The 21831-nt window shown below is 41.0% G+C and overlaps 1 protein-coding gene across 2 annotated transcripts in view; it reads left to right on the top strand.

Moving 5' to 3' along the window:
• The window catches only part of c8g (complement component 8, gamma polypeptide), a 40773-nt gene extending 19526 nt beyond the window's left edge, over nt 1-21247 (top strand). The window contains exons 3-7 of one of the 2 annotated variants that reach the window (XM_035416298.1): nt 10979-11052; nt 12410-12517; nt 14734-14835; nt 15428-15463; nt 20796-21247. In XM_035416298.1, the coding sequence (XP_035272189.1) occupies nt 10979-11052; nt 12410-12517; nt 14734-14835; nt 15428-15463; nt 20796-20803 (328 nt within the window). In that variant the 3' untranslated portion in view covers nt 20804-21247. Of the gene's footprint in view, nt 1-10978; nt 11053-12409; nt 12518-12617; nt 12683-13398; nt 13513-14733; nt 14836-15427; nt 15464-20795 lie in introns of those variants that run through there. The other variant, XM_035416297.1, reaches the window with a different exon arrangement.
• The last annotated feature ends 584 nt before the right edge of the window (nt 21248-21831 follow it).

The following is a 21831-nucleotide window of genomic DNA, read 5'->3' as shown; positions in this document are numbered from 1 at the left end:
CCCCTGACAACTTTGTTCTTTTAAGTGTTGTTTTTTAGGATATAACGTTAATTACCATCATTTAACAGGTGTGTTTTGCTAGCTATCTCGTCTAATCTGAAGAGGACGGGGATGAGGTGACGTCAACGATGCGATCATGCGCACTTGGCACTCCCTCTGAAAAGGGGTGCAATGATTGAATAGGAAGAAAAAAAATTCTCCCTCCAGTTTGCGCCCTACTAACGGATGGCGCACTGGGCGACTGCCTATGTCGGCCATGCCTAAAGCATGCCTAAAGCATGCTGCCCTGACGTAGCATTATCCTTTATGAAGTTTAACCTGTGCATTTTGTGTTTTTGCAACTTGCTTTTATTCCAATAAAGGATTTGCACTCATTCAATAAACTTGTGGATGCATCGTTTATTGATTTGCACCCTAAATTGAGAATGGACTTGCGTGAAGCGGCTAGTACATCACAATAGCTGTAGCACTAAGGCTTACTATGTATAATTTTAACATGCAGACCAATATTTGCAGTGCTGCTGCTTTTGCCTGAATGCGTGAGCTACCAATGATCATGAGTGATCACACCCTACTCATGTTGATTGACAGGAGGTCTTGCCATTTTGAAAAGTGTCATTAAGAAATGAAAAAAGCCATTCGGAAATACAAAATGAAATAATTAAATAGCCATGAGGTGGGAATTATTTAATTATTTTGAAATAAAATGAAGTATTTATTTAATTATTTATTTAATTCCACATTTATTTATTTAATTATTTATTTAATTTTGGCACATTTAGTCCTCCATAGTGAATATGGGGATCGAAAAATCTTATTCTGTGCTCTGGAGGGATTTGATGAGCTGTATTAGATCCTGCTCTGGCATGTCGGCTAAGAAGGAAGAATCCTGTTCCACCCCCCGTGTGGTGTCAGGACAGTTCCTGGCCCAATGCCCCGTTTTATTACATTTCAGTCATCGATTAGCATTCCCCCACCCTTCTTGAAGCATTTATTCTTGGTGTGCCCTTCTGCGAGGCACAACATGCTGCACAGGATAGGACCAGATGGAAGCAGATAGTCGCAGCCTTATGTTCCACAGGGAACAAAGAGGATTAAGTAAGTAAGTTATCCCCTTCTGCATTGCAGTTGGGGCATTTCGCTACATTTTGCACCACGGCTACAAAGGATGCCAGTGCTTTCTCATTTTTTTCCTTGCTGTAAGAGAACAATTCTCTCCCAGCAGCATGAAACTTAGTCACTCACACAGACCATGAGACTAGATCTGCATAGTCCCTTGCCCGATAACCCTTTCCCCGCCATTTCTCACAAGAGAGGTGCACTCCCTTCTATTACTTGAGCCAAAAAGTCTGAATTATTATGATTGGACTCTGGCCCCGCATTCCCATGCAATGTGTACAGCTTAAATTTCTCATCTATGTATCTGTCTCCTTCTCCCGCTGTTATTGGGTGAAAATTTTCATTTAAGCATAGGAATAAAACATTTATTTGAACAAATAACACTAGAAAGGTCGTGTTTTTACTACCTTAATCCACCAGGCTTCATGCCCAGTGCAACCTAATTTTACCGACAGCGACCTAATTTCATAAAGATTATGAAACGTTATGTTGCAAAATTATTTTCTTTTTCTTCTTCAGTTTTGTTATATAGGTATATTACAGGCACATTGAGAAAAATTAAATGTGCAAAACAAGCAAAACACAAAATGGAGAAAGCAGTTAGAAATACAAAACAGTCATAACAAATTCCTCTGGTCCCATTTGCTGGCATGATTTTGCAATCCTGTAGTTTTTACAAAGTCATTGTTTCAGTGAAAAACTGAAAGTATGACGGAGGAATTATCTCCACAGAGTTATAAACCCATCATTTCTATGATTCCAATGCCCACATTTATTGATTCCCATGCTGAAGTCAGTGATCAATGTAAATTATTTTCATCAAATGATTGCAGTGAATTAATTTTGTGATTATATGTGTGAAATTAGTTCAATAGTGCTTGACCCAGCAATTCGTATCAAAGCCGTCACACTATTCAGCAACAGAGGAGGGAGCAATTCACACCTGGATATCAGCACCTGTTACCTATTGTTCAATCAATCAATCAATTTTTATTTGTATAGCGCTTTTAACAAAGGAGCTTTGTCACAAAGCAGCTTTACAGAGAACCGGCCCCCAAAGAGTAAGCCTAGGGCAACAGTGGCAAGGAAAAACTCCCTGACTGATAACGTGAAGAAACCTTGAGCAGAACCGGACTCAGAGGGGGAACCCATCTGCCATGGGCAGGCACCGGTTTGTCATGGAAAGTCAATAGTGGCAGGAGGCGGGGGTGCCCAGCTGGTCTAGCTGGTCTAGGGCTGGAGCTCCGGGCCGGGGGGGGTGCTCAGCAAACTTGGGCTAGAGCTCCGGGCAGGTGCCCAGAGACGAGGAAAACGAGAAAAAAATACATTGTTAGGGGGTTCAAGAGGTAGATTAGCAAGCAGAGCAGAAGAGACAGAGGTGCCTGTGTGCAATAAGGAAAACCCCAGCAGAATAAGGCTATAGCAGCATAGCTAAGGGAAACAGAGGCAGGGGCCAACGCAGCCATGAGGGCAGGCTTGAGACAGTCATCACCAGACCATGACCGGTTCAGCTTAACACAGCAGTACCAATGATGATCCAGTGACAGCACTAACCGCTCAGTCCACCAGAGACTCTATAGCTATGCCCGCTTCCCACTCCTGCCCCTCAAATATAGGAGAGACTAAAAAGATATGTTTTGAGCCTAGCTTTAAATAAGGTGATAGTGTCTGCGCCCCGAACATGGGCAGGCAACTTGTTCCACAGGAGGGGAGCACGATAGGAGAAGGCTCTACCACCTTGGTACTTTTCGCTATTCTAGGAATACCAAGGAGGCCTGCACCCAGCGAACGGAGCGTTCGTGAGGGAATAGAAGGAAGAAGTAAATCATTTAAGTACAAAGGGACAAGCCCATGCAAGGCTTTAAAGGTAAGAAGTAGTATCTATAGTCTATTCGGAATTTAACTGGCAACTAGTGAAGCGATGCTAACACTGGGCTGATGTGCTCGAATCTCCTTGTTCTAGTGAGAATACGAGCTGCTGCATTTTGAATTAGCTGGAGCCCTTTCAGAGAGGAATTTGCACATCCAGATCCAAAAGAACATTGCAGTAATCTAATCTTGAAGTAACAAAAGCATGAACTAGCTTTTCTGCATCATGTAAGGACAGTATGTTCCGAATTATTTAGATATTTCTCAAGTGATAAAAAGCAACCCTAGAGATGTTTTTAATATGTATATCAAATGCAAGATCTGGATCAAAGGTAACACCAATATCTTTGATTACAGCACTTGAAGTAATGGAGATTCCATCAGTGTTAAGCATATAGTCAGATAGTTTGCATCTCAGGGACTTGGACCCCACTACCCTTATTTCGGTCTTATCGGAGTTTAACAAGAGAAGGTTTTGGGTCATCCATTCCTTTATGTCTATAAGACAGGCTTTGATCTTTGACAGCTGGACAACTTCACCAGGTTTAACTGATAGATACAACTGGGTGTCATCTGCATAGCAGTGGAAATTAATGTTATGTTTGTGAATAACTTGTCCCAGGGGGAGCATATAAAGAGAGAAGAGCAATGGCCCAAGCACAGATCCTTGTGGTACTCCATATCTAACCCTGGATTGATAAGAGGAATCATTATTAAAATGCACAAATTGATATCGGTCTGATAGGTATGATCTGAACCAAGAGAGTCCACGGAGGTCTACAAGATTTTCAAGTCTATCCAGAAGGATGAGGTGATCAACTGTGTCAAATGCTGCACTTAAGTCTAAAAGCACAAGTACAGAGATGCAGCCATTGTCTGTCTATACAGCAGCAACACCATCGCCACGACCCGTCAGATGGGGAACGTGAGTATAGCTGTAGCCAGGAGGGGTGGATTCATTTAAGGCAATATATTCAACAGTTTTAAACCAAGTTTCAGTTACACATAAGATTTCAACTTGGTGATCAGTAATTCATTCATTTACAAGAGTTGCCTTAGGGGCTAGTGATCTGATATTAATTCATCATCTCTTTTCAAAAGACCAGGCCTCCCCCAGAAAGTATTCCAGTGGTCTATAAAGCCAACACCATTTTCAGGGCACCAAACAGACAACCAGCAATTTAGTGATGTCAATCTGCTGTAGATTTCATCACTACGTCGAGAGGGAATGGGGCCAGAGCAAATAACTGACCCAGACATCTGTTTTGCCAATTCACACACCAATTTAAAATTATCTTTGGTGATTTCCGATTATTCAGGGGGTTTTGTGAAGAAAATGGCACAAAATGCCTGTATTTCTTTGAGTCTATTTTTTTATTCTAACAATGCAGTTATTTTAACCCCAGCTATTTATGAAAAGTCGTGGAAGGAGGGTATTGCATTTGTTGAAGTAATTTGCATTTTAAAGTCCAAATGCCTGATGGCGTTGGCTCTAGAGTACACCAAGGGAAGACGAAGTGTCCCTGGGATGATCAAAGGCAACCTTGCACTGCCCAGGCAGATGAGACAAGAAGGGCACAGAGCCAGGTTGAGCACCACAGCGCTATCAAGCCCACTGTTGCGGATGGTCATATGCCACCAGAACCCCTCGACACCAACTCCCAAGCAGCTGAAAGCCCCCAGCAACTGAGAATGGAAGGAAGGAGCAAGATCCTGGCAGGAAAAAGAAGATCATGTGGTCAAAGGCAAAAGGCTCAGAGGTTTGGAGAAAGTTGGACAGTGACTTGGCATTCACCGTGAAGAACTCTCTCAAAGACAAAGAGGAAAAAAAGTGAACATCTTTAGTGATATCATCTACGATGAATGCCTCAGTAGGTTTCGTCAAACTGGGAAGAAGGAAGATATGCCCAAAGCCAAGAGTAGAAGGGAAAAGAAAACCCTTCAGCTTGTGAAAGAATGAAGAGCACTACGAAAGGCTTGGAAAAAGGCGGAGGAACATGAGAGGGAAGGTCTGAAAGTATTATGGAATCAAGTCAAGAGCCGCCTAACATCAATCAGGAGGGCTGAACGCATCAGAAAGAGGAGAATGAAGAAAGAGAAATTCCTAAAAGACTCTTTCAAGATGGCCAGAAGCTTGCTAGAGAAGAAAAAGAGTGGCACATTAGTCATGGCGAAGGAAGAACTTGCAGACCACGTAAGGAAGCAGATCTCAGATCTAGGAAAGCATCTCCCTCTTGGGTCCCTTGGCTATGTGCCCCAACCAACTGCTCCATCCACAGAGTTAGAGGTTGTACCACCCAAGCTGAATGAAGTGAATGACGTGGTAAGTAGAGCAAGGTCTAGCTCTGCCCCCGGGCCTAATGGTATCCCTTACAAGCTCTATAAAAGATGCCCTCAAGTCCTGAAAGAACTATGGAAACTGATGAGGGTGATCTGGAAACAACAGAGTGTTCCCGCTGAGTGGCGTAGAGCTGTAGCCATCCTAATTCCAAAAGAGCAAGAATCATCTACCATTGGACAATTCTGAAGCATCGCACTGCTGAATGTGGAAGGAAAGATTTTCTTCTCTGTGATTGCCAAAAAAATGAACAAGTGCCTGCTACAAAACAACTACATCGACACAAGCTGCCAGAAAGCTGGAGTCCCTGGTTTCTCAGGTTGTACGGAAAATGCAACGCTAATCTGGGATTAGATCCAGTCCACCAAGAGAGACAAGAAGGACCTTCATGTTGTATGGCTGGACTTGGAGAACGCATATGGGTCTGTCCCGCATCAGCTAATAAGCTTTGCCCTGGACTTCTTCCATGTGCCGGTGTGTGTCAAGAACATCATCAAGAGCTACTATGTGGATTTGAAGATTTGCCACTCGCTGTAGGACTACACAACTGACCGGCAGCAACTTAGCAGGGGAATAGCAATGAGATTTTCCATCTCACCCATCCTATTCACAGCCACTTTTGAGGTCATCTTGATTGGAGTGAGGATAATGGCCAGAGGAGTGCGGAATAGTGCAGGCCAACGGTTGCCACCCCTTCGTTGCTTCATGGATGATGTCACAAGCCTACTGCAGACAACTGCATGCACAGCATGGCTCCTCAAAAGACTTGAAGAACTGCTGTCCTGGGTCAGGATGAAAATAAAACCTGCCAAGTCCCGCAGCCTCTCAATCCGCAAGGGTAGCCAAGTGGACACAGTCTCTTTCCAAGTGGCAGGAGACAGAATCTCGGTGCTCGCAGAACAACCAATTAGAAGCCTGGGCAGAGAATATACATTATTACATTACATTACAGGCATTTAGCAGACGCTCTTATCCAGAGCGACTTACACAACTTTTTTACATAGCATTTTTACATTGTATCCATTTATACAGCTGGATATATACTGAAGCAATGCAGGTTAAGTACCTTGCTCAAGGGTACAACGGCAGTGTCCTTACCCGGGAATCGAACCTGCGACCTTTCGGTTACAAGTCTAGTTCCTTACCCACTGTGCTACACTCCGTCCCTATATACCACTGTGCTACACTCCGTCAATATACAGCTGATCTCACAGACAAGCACATGGCAGCTGCAGTCACAGACTAACTGAAAGAGGGATTGAAGAGGATTGACCAGAGCTACCTTCCTGGCAAATACAAAGTCTGGTGCTACCAATTCACACTATACCAACGTGTGATGTGGCCACTGAAGATGTGTGAAATAACAGCAACAACAGTCGCAAAACTGGATGCCAAAGCCAACAACCAACAACCACATCCGGAGGTGGCTTGGACTTCCGAGGTGCCTCTCCGATGCTGCTCTGTTTGGAAGGAATGCGCACAGCTACCACTGAAGAACATCACACTTGGGTACAGGCTGGAGAAGACCAGGCTGGTGCTGGAACTCAGACAGTCAAGTGACTAACAGGTCAGGAAAGCTGGTACCAAGATCTGGACAGGGAGAGCATGGAAGGTAGAAGATTGCGTGGATAATGCCATCTCTAGATTAAAGCACCAAGAACTCGTCGGAAGAACCCAAAAAGGAAGATGTGGTCTGGGCTGGGGAGAGCCACAAAAACTTTGGTCAAAAGCGTCCGCGAAAGAACGAAAGAAGTTGGTGGTCACGGAAGTGACAAGAATGGAGGAAGACAAGTTCTTGGTAAAGTCTGTTAGCCAAAGTCTGCAAGGCCAGTGGACAAAGTGGGAGGGCATTCTCCCAAGGCTAATGGGATGGAGTGACCTGTGGAAGATCCCTTAGGCAAGACTGAGCTTTTTAATCAGAGCCACGTATGACACCCTTCCTAGCCCAGCCAATCTGGCAAGATGGTTTGGCTCAGAAGAGAACTGTGGCCTGTGCGGAATGGCCCAGGTAAATCTCCACCACATCCTGTGTGGCTGCAAGACTGCCCTGGCCCAGGATCGTTACAGGTGGCGGCATGACCAGGTGCTAAGGAAGCTGGCAGAACTCACAGAGAGCATGAGAGTCTTAGCAAACGAGAAGCCCCAATGTCACCAGAAGCAGCTTGTCCATTTTGTAACAGCTGGACAATCGGTGCAGAACTGCCCCACACAGGACAGAACATCAGTCTTGGCCCCAGGAAATGACTGATCAATGAGAGCAGACCTCGACAAGCAGCTATGGTTCCCCACTGACATCACCACCACCACACTGAGACTTGACATCATCCTGTAGTCAGAAACCGAGAAGCGTGTCTTGATAGTCAAGCTGACTGTGCCATGGGAAGGGGGCATCCAGGAAGCATATGAAAGGAAAAAGTTGCCGTATGCTGATCTAGTGGCAGAATGCCAAGAGCAAGGGTGGAGAGCAACAACTTATCCAGTGGAAGTTGGCTGCCGCAGCTTTGTGAGCCTCTCAACCAAGCGCTTCCTGAGAGACATTGGCTGCACGTCAGTGAAAGTCAGAAAAGTCCTAAAAGTTCTCTCCGAAGAAGCAGAAAAGGGAAGTTGTTGGCTCTGGCTGCGAATTAGAGACAAGAGCTGGGGGAACCGAGAAGCCACGTAATGGAACCACCTGATCTAAATCCAGCAGCAGGGAGATGTCCCTGACCGCTGGTCAACCATCCAGAGATGTTCTGGGATTAAAGGGGAGAAACATCAGTGAAGGATGGCTCCCAGCTGAAGACCCTGCAGCTGGTACCTGCCTCGAAGGTTCAACATCAACCTGTCTCCAAATTAACTACTGTTAAAACAACAAAACAATAAAAAATACATATAATCATTAACAACCAGCCAAAAATAAGTTTCAGCTTACTTTTATCATTTTCAGGTGTACACCTCCAAGTGAACAAGGGTAGTACTCACAGCCAGGGGTGGTACCACACTTATCCACGAGTATTACAATTGTGGGTAAAATGCGGTTATATGAAAGGCCCATTTACATTCCAGAATACTGTAATGCACAAAGTCCAATTCTGCCTGTATTAAATTTATTTTGCAAAGAAGGGTAATAATGAATTAAGGTACAGAATGGATAGGGGAAAGAGAATTTCAGAAATGCAATCAAAGGCTCTTGATAATGTAGCTCCTCTCCCTAATATGTCAAAAGCACTGATTTATAACACTGAAGATTTAAATTGGTGGGAACTGGGAAGCATGGATTTTTTTTTTTTTTACCATTGAAGTAAGATTATCATTCACATCTATGTATTTATCAGACACTTGCACAGAGCACCATACCCTATGGAAAAATTAAATAAACAAATATGCATTTATGATGTAAATATGAATGAATGCAGCAATATATATAAATGAGTCAATAAATTGGTTAAAAAGAGAATTCTGGTAAAATTGGTAAAATAATTATAAGTAATATATTAATTATTATCCCATAAGTAATGAAATCATTATTATAAAATATTATTTAATCATACTCATTTTCATTATGACACGATGTTATATTTTATTTAATTTCATCACCCACTGACAGTACAGTTTTAACACTAGATGGCACTCAGCTAGAGAGGGTTACCTCTTACAAATATCTCGGCATCTGGATTGCTGACAAGATCACCTTTAGCGTCCATATTGATAGCCTTCTAAAAAAACTTAGACCAAAGTTAGGGTTTTATTTTCTTTTAAAAAAATGTTTTCCTTTTACTGCTAGAAAATGATTAGTTCAAAGTACTTTTTTGTCAGTATTAGACTATGGTGATGAAATTTATATGCATGCATCTTCATCTCTGTTGAAAAAACTGGATGTAGTCTATCAGGCTGCCCTGAGGTTTGTAACTTGTGCAAGTGTACATACACACCATTGTAACTTATATGAAATGGTTCAATGGACTTCATTGTATTCAAGGAGAAAAACCCATATGTTAATTTTTTTTTTAAGCTTTACTGGGTAAACTACCGCAGTACATATCCGGCTTACTGAAATATTACTCCAGTAGCCATAACACTAGATCCTCAGAGAAAATTCTCCTCATGGTCCTAAGTACTCAAACAGAACTGGGTAAATCTGCCTTTTCCTTTCTTGCCCCGCATGTCTGGAATGAGTTACAAGACATACTTAATCTGAAATCCTTACCCTGTATCCTAACATGTTTAAAAATATGTTAAAATCAGTTTTTACTGAACAATGTTATTGCCTCTAACAACAAGTGCCTTTTAGCTCCTGATCCTTGTATGTTCTGTTCTGTTTTTGGTATGTTTTTTATATGGAACTTTTATTTTTCTGCTGCCATCTTGACCAGGACTTCCTGGCAGAAGAGATATTGTATCTCAATGGGACCTTTCTGGTTAAATAAAGGATAAATAAAAAATAAAAATAAAATTTTGATTTCACAATAGCAGGTTTTATTTCAAAATGGCCTATTTGGAAAAGTATTGTTATGAAATAAAAGTTATCTTTTGCAAAAAGCCTTTTTTTATGTTTTTGGAAATTTTGTATGATGAAATTATATTTAATACAAATTAGTTGATTATTATTTAATTATTGAATTATTTTCACAATTTATTGACTCATTTAGATATTACTGCATTTATTCATGATTACTTATATCATAAAAGCATTTTTTTTTAAAAATAGCATAGAGTTATAGTATGCAGCTTTCTTCTTAAAAACACATAATACTTATACAGCATGATCATTTTCTGAAGCAATTCCATTTCACCTGTGTTTAAAAGCATTAAAATATAATTTATCATACTAACGTGGCAACCAAATACTCTAAAACTAGCTGTTTCTGTTCACCACAGATTTAATGGTGTCAGCTGTGGTAAAAATAAAATGGCCAAAAACATAAACTAAAACTTGATATATATCAAAACCCCAGAAAGTGAGGATCACCCAACTGTAATCTTCCCATCACTGGGTATTACAAGCAATAGCACAGTCTAGGTTTGAGACCAAACAGCGGGGCCCATGCACTATGCACACAGAAATAATAATGATATATATGCATATATAGTAAGTGCAAGCAATGAAGGGGACCAAGCACTACAGCACCCCCATGCAACCAGTTCTGTTAGTTGCCCAATTTGGACTGTTGTTGTATTGCCCCCAAAATTTGTTGAAATATGGGCATTCGTTTTGATATAATTGGGGTTTAAACCTGTTTTTGGTATAGTGTCCCAAGGTGGGAAAATTTTTAAAAACTTGGTGCGTCCCACCCACCTCCACCCCCACCCAGCACTCCTGGTAAGCATGTATGCCAGATTTGGATGCCAATAGTCAAAAATGTTTCAGATATAAGGCCACTCATCCTTTCTGGTGCCTTTGCCATCAAATTCAACAGTATATTTCAATGGTTGATAGAGCAATTGTCTTTTAACAGTTCCTGAGGACAATGGTTCAAAGATGTAAAACAAAATTTCAGCTAGATTGAATAATAGCTCTAGGAGGAGATGTCCAAATGGGTTTTTCACAAAATCCAAAATGGCTAAACAATGGCTGCCACTCACTTCCACATCCTGTACAGCCAGTGGTGTGGGTCCTTCTCCCAATAGGGCTTTTGGTGTGACATGTTCCATCTCTCTCTCTTTCTCTTTCAGTAATATGCAGTGTTGGGAAATTAGGCAGGAATATCTGTCCACCAAGACCAGTGGCCGCTTTCTACTCAAAAGTCGTAAGTGTAATACATTTCTTCACTCTACTGCTGTTTTGTGTCTGTGCTTTAAAAACACATGTGGCAAACACGCCTGCCACAGGCCACCGAAGTGGCTTTCCTTGGGGCCCTCCAGCACAGAGACACAGGGAGATGATGTTCAAATAGTCCACATTTATTTACGAGGGTTTGGCAAGACGTTACAGCCAAGTGAGCAGATCTTAAACACTGTCATGACAGAGAAGCTCCTTTGTGTGGGTGGGGATGGCAGATTTAACCTGTGCACAGTGATTACCTCACTACGCACAGGTGCAGCCACTCCTGTTGCTGGGTCCAATTAGCCTGGCCAATTATCTAATTCTTAACCAATTATCCAATTGGCCAGGTCTAATTAGCTTGACCCAGGGCAGGTGTGGCTGCTTAAACCAGCCATCCCCACACCACAACATAATTTACACCATTTAGGCATCATCAGAGCACTAATTTAGTTAGGAAAATGGAGAGCATTGTTGGCCTGTTCTTGTAATTATGTTATGTTATATAAACTTATATTAACACTTCAAAAGAACATTTTTGCCCAAATATCAGAGCCCTAATGTATAAAGCCTGTGATTTTTGGTCCTTGATTTTTCCATATTAATCAATCCAGCACATGACTGAGATGACAACTTTAAAAGTAGTGTAAGTGCTGGATTTGAATATTCTTAAATTTTGCAGTGGAAAAATGAAAATTCTTAAGGAGTATTTTATCAGCATTTAATTTAGTATATTTCCTGATCAAGGAGTATATCTAAATGTTTTACATTAGACACTTGTAGAGAACTGTAGAAAAAATAATCATGACTCATCATAGGAATGGAGGAAAACAGCTCGCTGATAGTAGCTCGCTGACATGCAACTGAATGGCACATGCAGCCATGCTTCACGTTGTTGCTCATCTAACTTGCTTCTTGATTCCAAAATGGATCAATGGCTGGCATTAGCTACTCCAAAAAGTAAAGCAGATAATGAATGGGTCAACAATGAGACCCCAGAATCAATAAGGATACATCAATTATTGTGATGAGCTCAATTTGTAAATGGCCAGGTGTATGGTGGGCCAAAAAATGTTTTAAAAATGTTCAAATGAGCCACAAGATGGAAAACATTGGTTATGGCTTTCCAACACCTCATTCAATAAGGCTTTTTTCTGCATTAAACAACCATTTGTATCACCATACACCAACACATCACAGGGCAATGTTACATGACAATGCACTCTAGACAATGAACTGAGACATCACCGCACACTGCTGGTCAACCGGTCATTCCTTACAGTCCAGCTCTACAGTCATATAATAGTACTGGATCTTACCATATGTCCTCTCTTGTCATCAAGGTAATAAAATGGCGAATGACATTGACATCATCGTTGGAGAGACTGACTATAACTCTTATGCCATCTTGTACTACCAGAAACGTGGGAAGATCTCCATTAAACTCTATGGTATGTTCAAAGTTTTGTGAGGGTGCTCCCTTTACTTAAACTTAACATGAAGGGTGTGTTTCCATCGCTTATTTTTTTCTTCCCTTGTCTCCTTTCCTAGAATGTGTAGTGAGGTTCAGTCAGGTTTATTCAGAACAATGGATTTCAACAACCAATCAGAATTTGGTATGTCTTTATTTTATGATTATATGATTCTAATAAGAGGAAATGATAATTCTGCGACAGCTAAACATAGAGGTTAGCAGTCCTACCATTTAAAGAAGGTTAATTCGTGTTAAGTGTTAGTTAAACGCTACTCTGTTATGTGGTTAATTTGTCTGATCAGACTTATAAAATAAAGTATTAACAATGTAAAACTACAAGGTCAGGGAATTTGCTATTCCCGACCCAACATATGCACAACAAACAAAATACAACAACAAACAGCAGTAAAATAACCTATTTCACGCTATCCTATAGTTTGATGTCAGTGTTAAATAAAATGTGTTTCAATTCTTAACGGCAATAATAAGGGAGGCCAGTCCTTAATTCCGTTAGGTGATGCGTCAGTTCGTCAGCTGGCCCCAGGGTCAGTGGCAGTTGCGCAGAGACTTCGGAAACTTCTTTTTTGAAGTTGGGGTCGCGACGGGTTCCAGTCAAAGTGATTTTGGATGTGGCCCCAAAGTTTGTGTGTATAGTTATACATTGTTACATATGGAAGGTCAAACAGTTTAAAAAAAAATTATATTTATGTCTGTAATCACACATTGTCGCATTGTAATCACACATTGCTCATTCTATTCACTTTGCTTCTTGTATCTCCTTGCTTCCTTAATTTTTTAATGCCTAGATTCCTTCGTCCTTTCCTTGTTTCCTTTCCCTGCATCCTATGATGAGTGGAGCTAGGACAAGGAAAAGAAGCAAGGAAAGGACACAGGAGGAATCGAGGAAACAAGTATAAAGCAATTGGAACATCCTTGCTCTTTCAAGTGTCACTTTGAAAGCCATGTCAATTACCAACATGTCAGATTGGGAGAGCTGAATTAAACGCCATATGTTCCGGAAATATACCTCCACAAAGGATGCACTCGTGCTTCTACGCTCAGGAATTATTTGGGAGACTCCTAGCTCCTTGAAGGAGCATTTGACGAGTTGGGATGTCCTCAAAGATGACGCACCACGAACAATTTCCGGGTCAGTCAAAGACCTTGGAGACAAAGGACAAATAAAATAAGTGATTGGAATGCACCCACGTTGACAATGCATGATTCCAGATGTCAATCGCATATTTTTTTATCTGTTTGGACTTCAATACTAGGAAAGGAAGCAAGGAAAGGAAGTAAGAAGGTAAAAAAATAAGCGGTGGGAACGCACCCCAATTCTTCCTGCTGCTGAAGGACTTTGAGGACATTTTAGTGATCCATGCAACACTTGTTTCCTCAAATACACAGTGAATTAGAAAATACTTTTGTTGTGTATCTTTTGTATGCTAACTCCAAAATTGGCATGGAAATAGCTAATCAAGTCTGCATTCAATGAAAGATATTTTCCATTAGACTTCAAAAAAATATGTTGTGGATTGTGTATATGTGGAATGTGTGTTTCACTAAATCTGGTTTCCATAAAAAAAAACTTTTCAGTTTATTTGAGCTCTGTTCGCATCCAGTTCAATCTGAGTTTTGTGTGTGTTCTGCTCACTCCTACTATGACTGAGTTGTGTGTGTGAGTGTGTATGTGTTCTGCTATCACTGATTTCAGTGTATGTTCCAGAATAGGCTTTACATGGATGGGGTGGAGTTATTGAAATTGCAATCCCCTCCAACCACCCCCCAAGTCTACCTCCCTCATCCCCCACTCCCCCATGGTCTGTGATACCAGTCCACCTATTGCTCAACAAATGAAATCCATTATTATTTATACACTACAGCCTATGCCACTGTTCTGAAAAGACCTAGCTAACTACAGCAGGGTAGCTCACTAAAATAGCACTAATATAAGACAATTGGGACATTTCAGAGAGGTTCTATATATGAACAAAATATATGTATGTGTTCCCATGACGTTTGTAGATGAACCATTGTCATCATACAATCAGTTACACTCACCATTACTAAATCATCCTGAACCACCAGTGCTATGAAAAACCCAGCACAAAGTAATATATAACTCCTGTTATGACTTAATTCAGTGTGTGTTCTGCTCTGTCCTGTTATACCTGAATTCTATTTCCTGCACAGGGAGGTCTGAGAGACTTCAGGCCCACATCCTTGACAAGTTTGAGCTGCTAGCTGAAAAGCAGAACTTAGGAATTGACTTTGTTTTCCCCTTTCCGAAATATGGTGAGCCTGCACTCTTATTGCTACTCTCACACGTGTTAATGTGTCACACTTGCTAATGAATGTTTGTATGTAGACCAAAAAAAATATCATCCTTTGTTAATGAGGCAGTAAAATCATGCAATGTTGTTAAAGTTAAATGATCGTGTCATTTAACTTTAACAAGGTAATTTAAAAAGGTGATCTTGGCTGGCCTCTTCTTTCATTCTGTGTGAATCTAATATTATGGCTGCCCTCAACACAAGGACCCTACATATTAAAATATAGAATACGATAGATTTTAAAATGTATTGTTTAACATTTCCCAAAAAACAAGGCTTACTCTTGTTGAAAGTTTAAACTATAGAATTTATTGAATATGTAAATATAAACAAAATATACATCAATGAGGAATATATATTTGCCATCCGCCCCCCCCCCCCCCCCCCCCCCCCCCCCCAATATGCAAGTTTCTGACTGTTTCACATATGATTTATAAACTTACAGTGATATATTATTTTTGGCAGAAAGGTTTACATTGAATGGTAAAAGTTGAAGCATGTGAAAGCATTATTTTAAATTTTCAGATTTCTGGTTGACAGTCCTTATTTTGCAGGTTTCTGCCAGTTTGCGGATGAAAAGCACATTCTCTGTGAGTTTCACAAATCTTATAATTCAGTGTTTTACACATTCCCTCTGTCGGTGTATTACAGCACTCTGTTGGTGACAGTGTAATAATGCGCAGAGCTTACACACATGATGTCATTGGAAGAAGAATTTGTTTCTTGCTGGTGGGAGATGGGTATCAATTAGTCTGTCTGAAATATAAGAGAACAGTACTGCATGATTTAGGCCAGAAACATACCCTATGCAAGTATGTGAATGCAAGTAGCAATTCCAGGCTGACGCACTGCAAACACACATCCTGGTTGCAGATACTCCACGTGCGTTATGTCCAAGTGGCGGTAATAAACCGAGTCCTCAAGGAGGCGATCCAGGACAATTGTGAAAGACTAAGTGGAAAAAAGCACAAATTGAAGAAGACAGCTTCATTCTGTTGTTACCTACTATAATGCCCCACATTGCGATGCATGAAACTTCAGCTTGCACTTGCGTTAAGAATTTCAGGTGACAAATTTTAGAACATAACTACGTGTGAAATCAACTTTGCATAGCTCAAAGCATCTGCATTCGCAGGTATGTTTCCAGTCTTTGGAGTAGCACAATGTGTGTCTATGTACTGTTTCTCAGGGTACACCCATTTCTAATAAATTACATTTTTCTGGTTACGATTCTAGTATGGAAACCAAAAAGCAACCCACACTGGTTCCAGAAAAATATCACTTAAAAAAAAATGAATGTTGTGGAATATCCAGTTAGTTGATTTATTTATTGATAAGATATTGCTGAAGTGAGTTAAGATGTGTCAAGCTCACAGCAGAAATAATTAAATTATCAATCATTTTCCTTGGATCAACTGAAACCTTTTGTACTACATCTTTCCTTTCTGAAGTTTCTTTTAGAGTATAAAGTCATTTTAATCTACTTTGAAGTAGTTTATTGATAGGTTTGGAGTGTTTCTCTGAAAGTACTGATACCATGCAGTATCAGGCAACATTAAGGGCATAGGTTGTTTATGCACAAAACAGATGTCATTAGGGAACAAAGAGATAGACCCTCGCAGATAGGATGGGCATGCATACCCAGTCAAGGCCCCAGAGCAGTGGTCTCCAACCCTGGTCCTGGTCTGCTGGTTTTCATACTGACTCTGCACTTCACGAATCAATTAGAGCAGTTGATTACAGTTAACTCAACTCACCTGGTGTCTTGGGTCTCAATTGGGTGCTGATTTTAATGTGAAAACAAAAACCAGCAGACCCTGTAGCTCTCCAGGACCAGGGTTGGTGACCACTGCCCCAGAGGGTATTTAAACCAGGCCAGAAGATCAGTGCAGTGTGGGTTGCTGTACCCCAAACTTGTGTTGTGTTTCAGTGACCTTCTGGCTGGCCAGTGTGATTACAACCCCAATTCCAAAAAAGTTGGGACGGTAAATGAAATCAAATAAAAACAGAAAGCAGTAATTTGTAAATTTACTTTGGCTTGTATTCAAACAAAAACAGTATAAAGACAAGGTATTTTTACCTAATCAGCTTCATTGTTTTTTTGAAGATATACATTTATTATGAAATTTATGCCTGCAACATATTCCAAAAAAGTTTGGACAGGGGCAATTTAGGACTAGTAACAATGTGACAAGTTGAAATAACAAGGTGATGTGAAACAGGTGTTATAGTATATAAAGAGCCTCCAAGAAAGGCCTAATCATTCAAGAGCAAGGATGGGTCGAGGCTCGCCAATTTGCCAACAGATGCGTCAGCGAATAATCCAGCACTTTGAGAACGTTTCCCAAAGATAAATCGGTAGGATTTCAGACATTACAGCTAGATAGAGCTTTCTTGTCATTGTTCAAGGCAACAAAATTACAGAGCACTCTTTATGGCAAGATAACAAGTAAAAAACAATTTAAAAGGACAGATAAACATTGTCAATTAAAACATTAATAAATAAATAAATATTAAAATAAAAAGAAATGTATATAAAAGTACTGGGCTTGTGCTCCAGTTATTGCACACTGGGAGGTGAGGGGATAGGGGTAAAATCAGCATTATTTAATTGTACCACAGCCCTGGGAAAGAAGCTGTTTTTCTTCCTGGAAGTCCGAGCTGCAATGTTCCTGTATCTCCTTCCAGACGGCAAGAGAATGAACAGGTGGTGGCTGGGGTGGGATGGATCTTTTATGATGTTGTGAGCCCGCCGCAGGCATCGTGAGGTGTAGATTGAGTTCATGTCCGGTAGATGGGTCCCGATGATGTCCTATGCTGTGTTCACTATTCCCTGGAGAGCTTTTTGGGCAGCCTGATTTCAGTTGGAATACCAAATAGCTGTGTGTAATACCACACATGTTGTTTACGGCGTTGTCGCCCTTTTTAGTACAGTCTGCTTGACTGACAATTCATTTATTCAGTAGGTGAGAGTATACGCTTTCTAACGATGTATAACATGTCTAATTATGCTTTTGGAATAGCGTTTTTTAGGTCAGCGTAACCGAAATGTTTCTTATCATCGCATTCACTTACTCTGTGGTAGCAGTAAAAGACGCTGCACCTAAGGAAACATGGTCATCGATTTTTTGTAATTTCTTGAAAAATAGTACTATTATTATTGATGACTTCTGGGCATAGCTAAGCCATATGTTTACTGATAGACCTAGCTGACATCATTTTCTGGAGCAAAATAAGTGGATTGAACTGTATCATTGATTTACTGTCTCTGTCTCCATCTACTGAACATAGATTTCATCATTGCTATGTAAGTAGGCTATTACTGCTCAAAATACTTATATACTTTATTTTTGAAATTGAGTGTCTTTAAATAGCTTAGTGGAATTATATAATGTGAGAGTACAGAGTTTTAGTGTTGTCTTTGTATGTTCCCAAATTTCTGCCATTTTCAGTTACCATAGCTTTTAACATAACGTTTGTTTACGCCAAACCGGACGTTCTGCACATATTCCGCGCAAGGTATCGTGGGACTTTGGAATATTGTGGATAGGCTACTGAAATTGTTACCAGAATTCCTTACCCAAAAGTTCATTTTTTTCTTGGATCAGATAAAAGAATGTTTAAAGCCACGAGAATCAATCAAAGCTTGTTGGCATTTTCATCCCTTTCACTTAGTCTTTGCCTTCATTCCCTAGTACTGTATTCGTAGAATCCGCGCACTGAATTTGGATGAGCTCGATTGAATAGATGTTGAATAGATGAAAATGCTTTCATTTGGCTAAGTAGGCGGAGGGGTATCGTATCAGCAGGGAAATTACGCTTTCAAAGTAACAACGGCGATAAGTCGGCGTGTCTTTTTTTTTTTTTGCTGTTATTGCTAAAAGACAAGATACGAGTTGCACACTAGGATGGACCTAGGCAAGAAGTGCAAAGAAGTAGCTATGCCCCTGATTTGGATAGCAATGTCTATTATTGATGACAGAGTTTGTACACCAAGCATTGTTGATATAGATGCATAAGCCCCCTCCTGATTTCTTACTGGAGTGGTGTGTTCTGTCAGCTCTGTAGACAGTCCAGCCTGTTAGCTCGATAGCTTTGTTGGGAGTGTTATGATCCAGCCTTGTTTCTGTAAATATCATTGCGCAACAATCTGATAAATCATTCTGTGCAGTGAGTCTCAGTCTGATCCCATCCATTTTGTTTGTGATCGATCGGATGTTTGCTAGGAAGATACTGGGAAGCAACGGCTTTAATGGTGCAGCCTTTAGACTAGCTCGTAGCCCAGCTCGCTTTCCGCACTCCTGCTTCCAATCTTTACGCCATCTACGATGTCTCCCGTCCGAGCCCCGGGGTTCTGGAGGTGATCTCCGATGGGATGAGGACGGGCTGTGGAATCTCCACAACATCTCTGTTCATATAGCAGATGTTCAAGAGTTCTTGTCGGCTGTACTTTACAGTGATTGACCGGTATCCATGTATCTAAACATATAAGACATAGACATAACAAAGATACACTGTACCGAGGAGAGCTTGGAGCCGCTGCGACAATGCGTGCCGCCATGTTCATTCCTCATTCGATGAAATCCTCTACAGTACACAGTATAATTAAAAGATTCAAGGAATCCGGTAAAATCTAGAGTCTTGCATAAAGGGCAAGGCCGAAAACCCATTCTGAATGCACGTGATCTCCGATCCCTCAGACGCCACTGTCTTAAAAATCATCATGCGTCTGTAATGGATATCATGACATAGGCTTGGGAATATTTCGGTAAACCTTTATCAGTCAACACCATTTGCCGCTACATACACAGATGCAAGTTAAAGCTTTACTATGCAAAGAAGAAACCATACATCAACGCTGTCCAGAAGCGCCTCCGACTTCTCTGGTGTCATCTGAGATGGACAGTAGCACAGTGGAAGCGTGTTTTGTGGTCCGACGAGTCAACATTTCTAATAGTATTTGGACAAAACAGCCGTCGTGTTCTCCGGGCCAAAGAGGAAAAGGACCACCCAAGCTGTTTTCAGCGTCAGGTCCAAAAGCCACCCCCATACCATTTGTCATGGTATGGGGGTGTGTCAGTGCCCATGCACATGTGTGAGAACACCATTAATGCAGAAAGAAATGTACAAAATTTGGAGCAACATAGGCTGCCATCCAGACGCCTTCTTCTCCAGGGATGTCCCTGCATTTTCCAGCAGGACAACGCCAAACCACGTGCTGCCCGAATTACAAGTGCACAGCTGCAGAGAGTGCGGGTGCTAGATTGGCCTGCCTGCAGTTCTGACCTGTCTCCAATTGAGAATGTTTGGTGCAGTATGAAGCGCAAAATACAGCAACAAAGACAATTGCGTTGTTGTACAATTGCACAGCTGAATACCTGGCAGAATGGAAGAATGGGAGAAAATCCCGCTTGCTAAACTTAACCAACTGGTGTCTTCAGTGCCCAAACGCTTAATAAGTGTTGTTAAAAGAAATGGTGATGTTACACAGTGGTAAACACTCGACTGTCTCAACTTTTGTGGAGTGTGTTGCGGGCATAAATTTCATAATAAACATATATCTTCAAAAAACAATGAAGTTGATTAGGTAAAACATAAAATACCTTGTATTCAAACAAAGACAATATAAAGACAAGTCAACTACTACTATTACTACAACTGATTTCTGTTTTTATTTGCATTTCATTTACCGTCCCAACTTTTTTGTAATTGGGGTTGTACAATAAACATTTACTTTCTTCAGTAAAGTGTTTGTTGTCTTGGTGAGTTCCAGCATTGTCCTGACTTTGACTCCACGGGAGGAAGCTGGGCCCTAACATTATAAAAAGTACTTTGCTCAGTGAACCAGCGGCCCATGGTGTCCATCTAATCCTGCAGCAGCACCAAATTAATCCTGGACATTCTCCACTCTCTTCTTTTCAGACCCATAACTAGGTGAATGAGAGATATCGGATGCACAGAAAGGAACACATCAACGCAACAAGAATGCTGCTATTACACACCTTGACCTGTGCTGTTCATATCGTATGTGTTTAACCAGCAAAGGCCTGTGCTGTTCATATCCTATGTGTTTACCCAGTAGAGACCTGTGCTTTTCATATCCTATGTGCTTACCCAGTAAAGACCTGTGCTGTTCATAGCCTGTGTGTTTACCCAGTAAAGACCTGTGCTGTTCATATCCTGTGTTTACCCAGTAGAGACCTGTGCTGTTCATATCCTATGAGCTTACCCAGTAAAGACCTGTGCTGTTCATAGCCTGTGTGTTTACCCAGTAAAGACCTGTGCTGTTCATAGCCTGTGTGTTTACCCAGTAAAGACTTGTGCTGTTCATATCCTGTGTGTTTACCCAGTAAAGACATGTGCTGTTCATATCATGTGTGTATACCCAGTGAAAAACTGAGCTGTTGATATTTTGTGACTTGACATCATGTACACGCACGCACAGGGGCGCGGCCAGAAATTGTGGCCCCCATGAAAAGATCTCACATTGGGCCCCACCGCCAGTTACAGCTGGTACAGCACAACTTCTCTATGTATCAGGCGTGCCATCTACTCATTTACCTTAGTTGTGGGTCACAAAGTAATAATCATTACTCATGTAAAATATAGGTAGCCGTTGTAGTTTCAATACATTTTATTTTATTGTTGACAAAATACAGAAAAAACTGAAACATTCTAAAAGTAGATTTTAAGGTGAGGGGGGTGGGAATGGCAGCACTGCTATAGGCCTAAGCTATAAATGGTGTATTTCAAATTGCCTGTGTTTATGGGGTTAGTTGAACAGGGTTGTACATAGCAAAATGTGACACGAGTTCACCGAGTGCCCATGGGGATATTCGAGAAAACAAGGAAAACAAAGTCAAAAGATCAGCAATTCACATCATCATTGCACCTTTGAGCCAATGAGAACCTTAGACAAGAGTCAAATGTGACACTGGAGACAAGAAGTACTGTTGGT

Source organism: Anguilla anguilla, chromosome 4, assembly GCF_013347855.1.
Source record: "Anguilla anguilla isolate fAngAng1 chromosome 4, fAngAng1.pri, whole genome shotgun sequence".
Lineage (NCBI taxonomy): Eukaryota > Metazoa > Chordata > Actinopteri > Anguilliformes > Anguillidae > Anguilla > Anguilla anguilla.
Note: the sequence above shows the minus strand (reverse complement) of the source record. Positions and strands in the feature narration are given on the sequence as shown.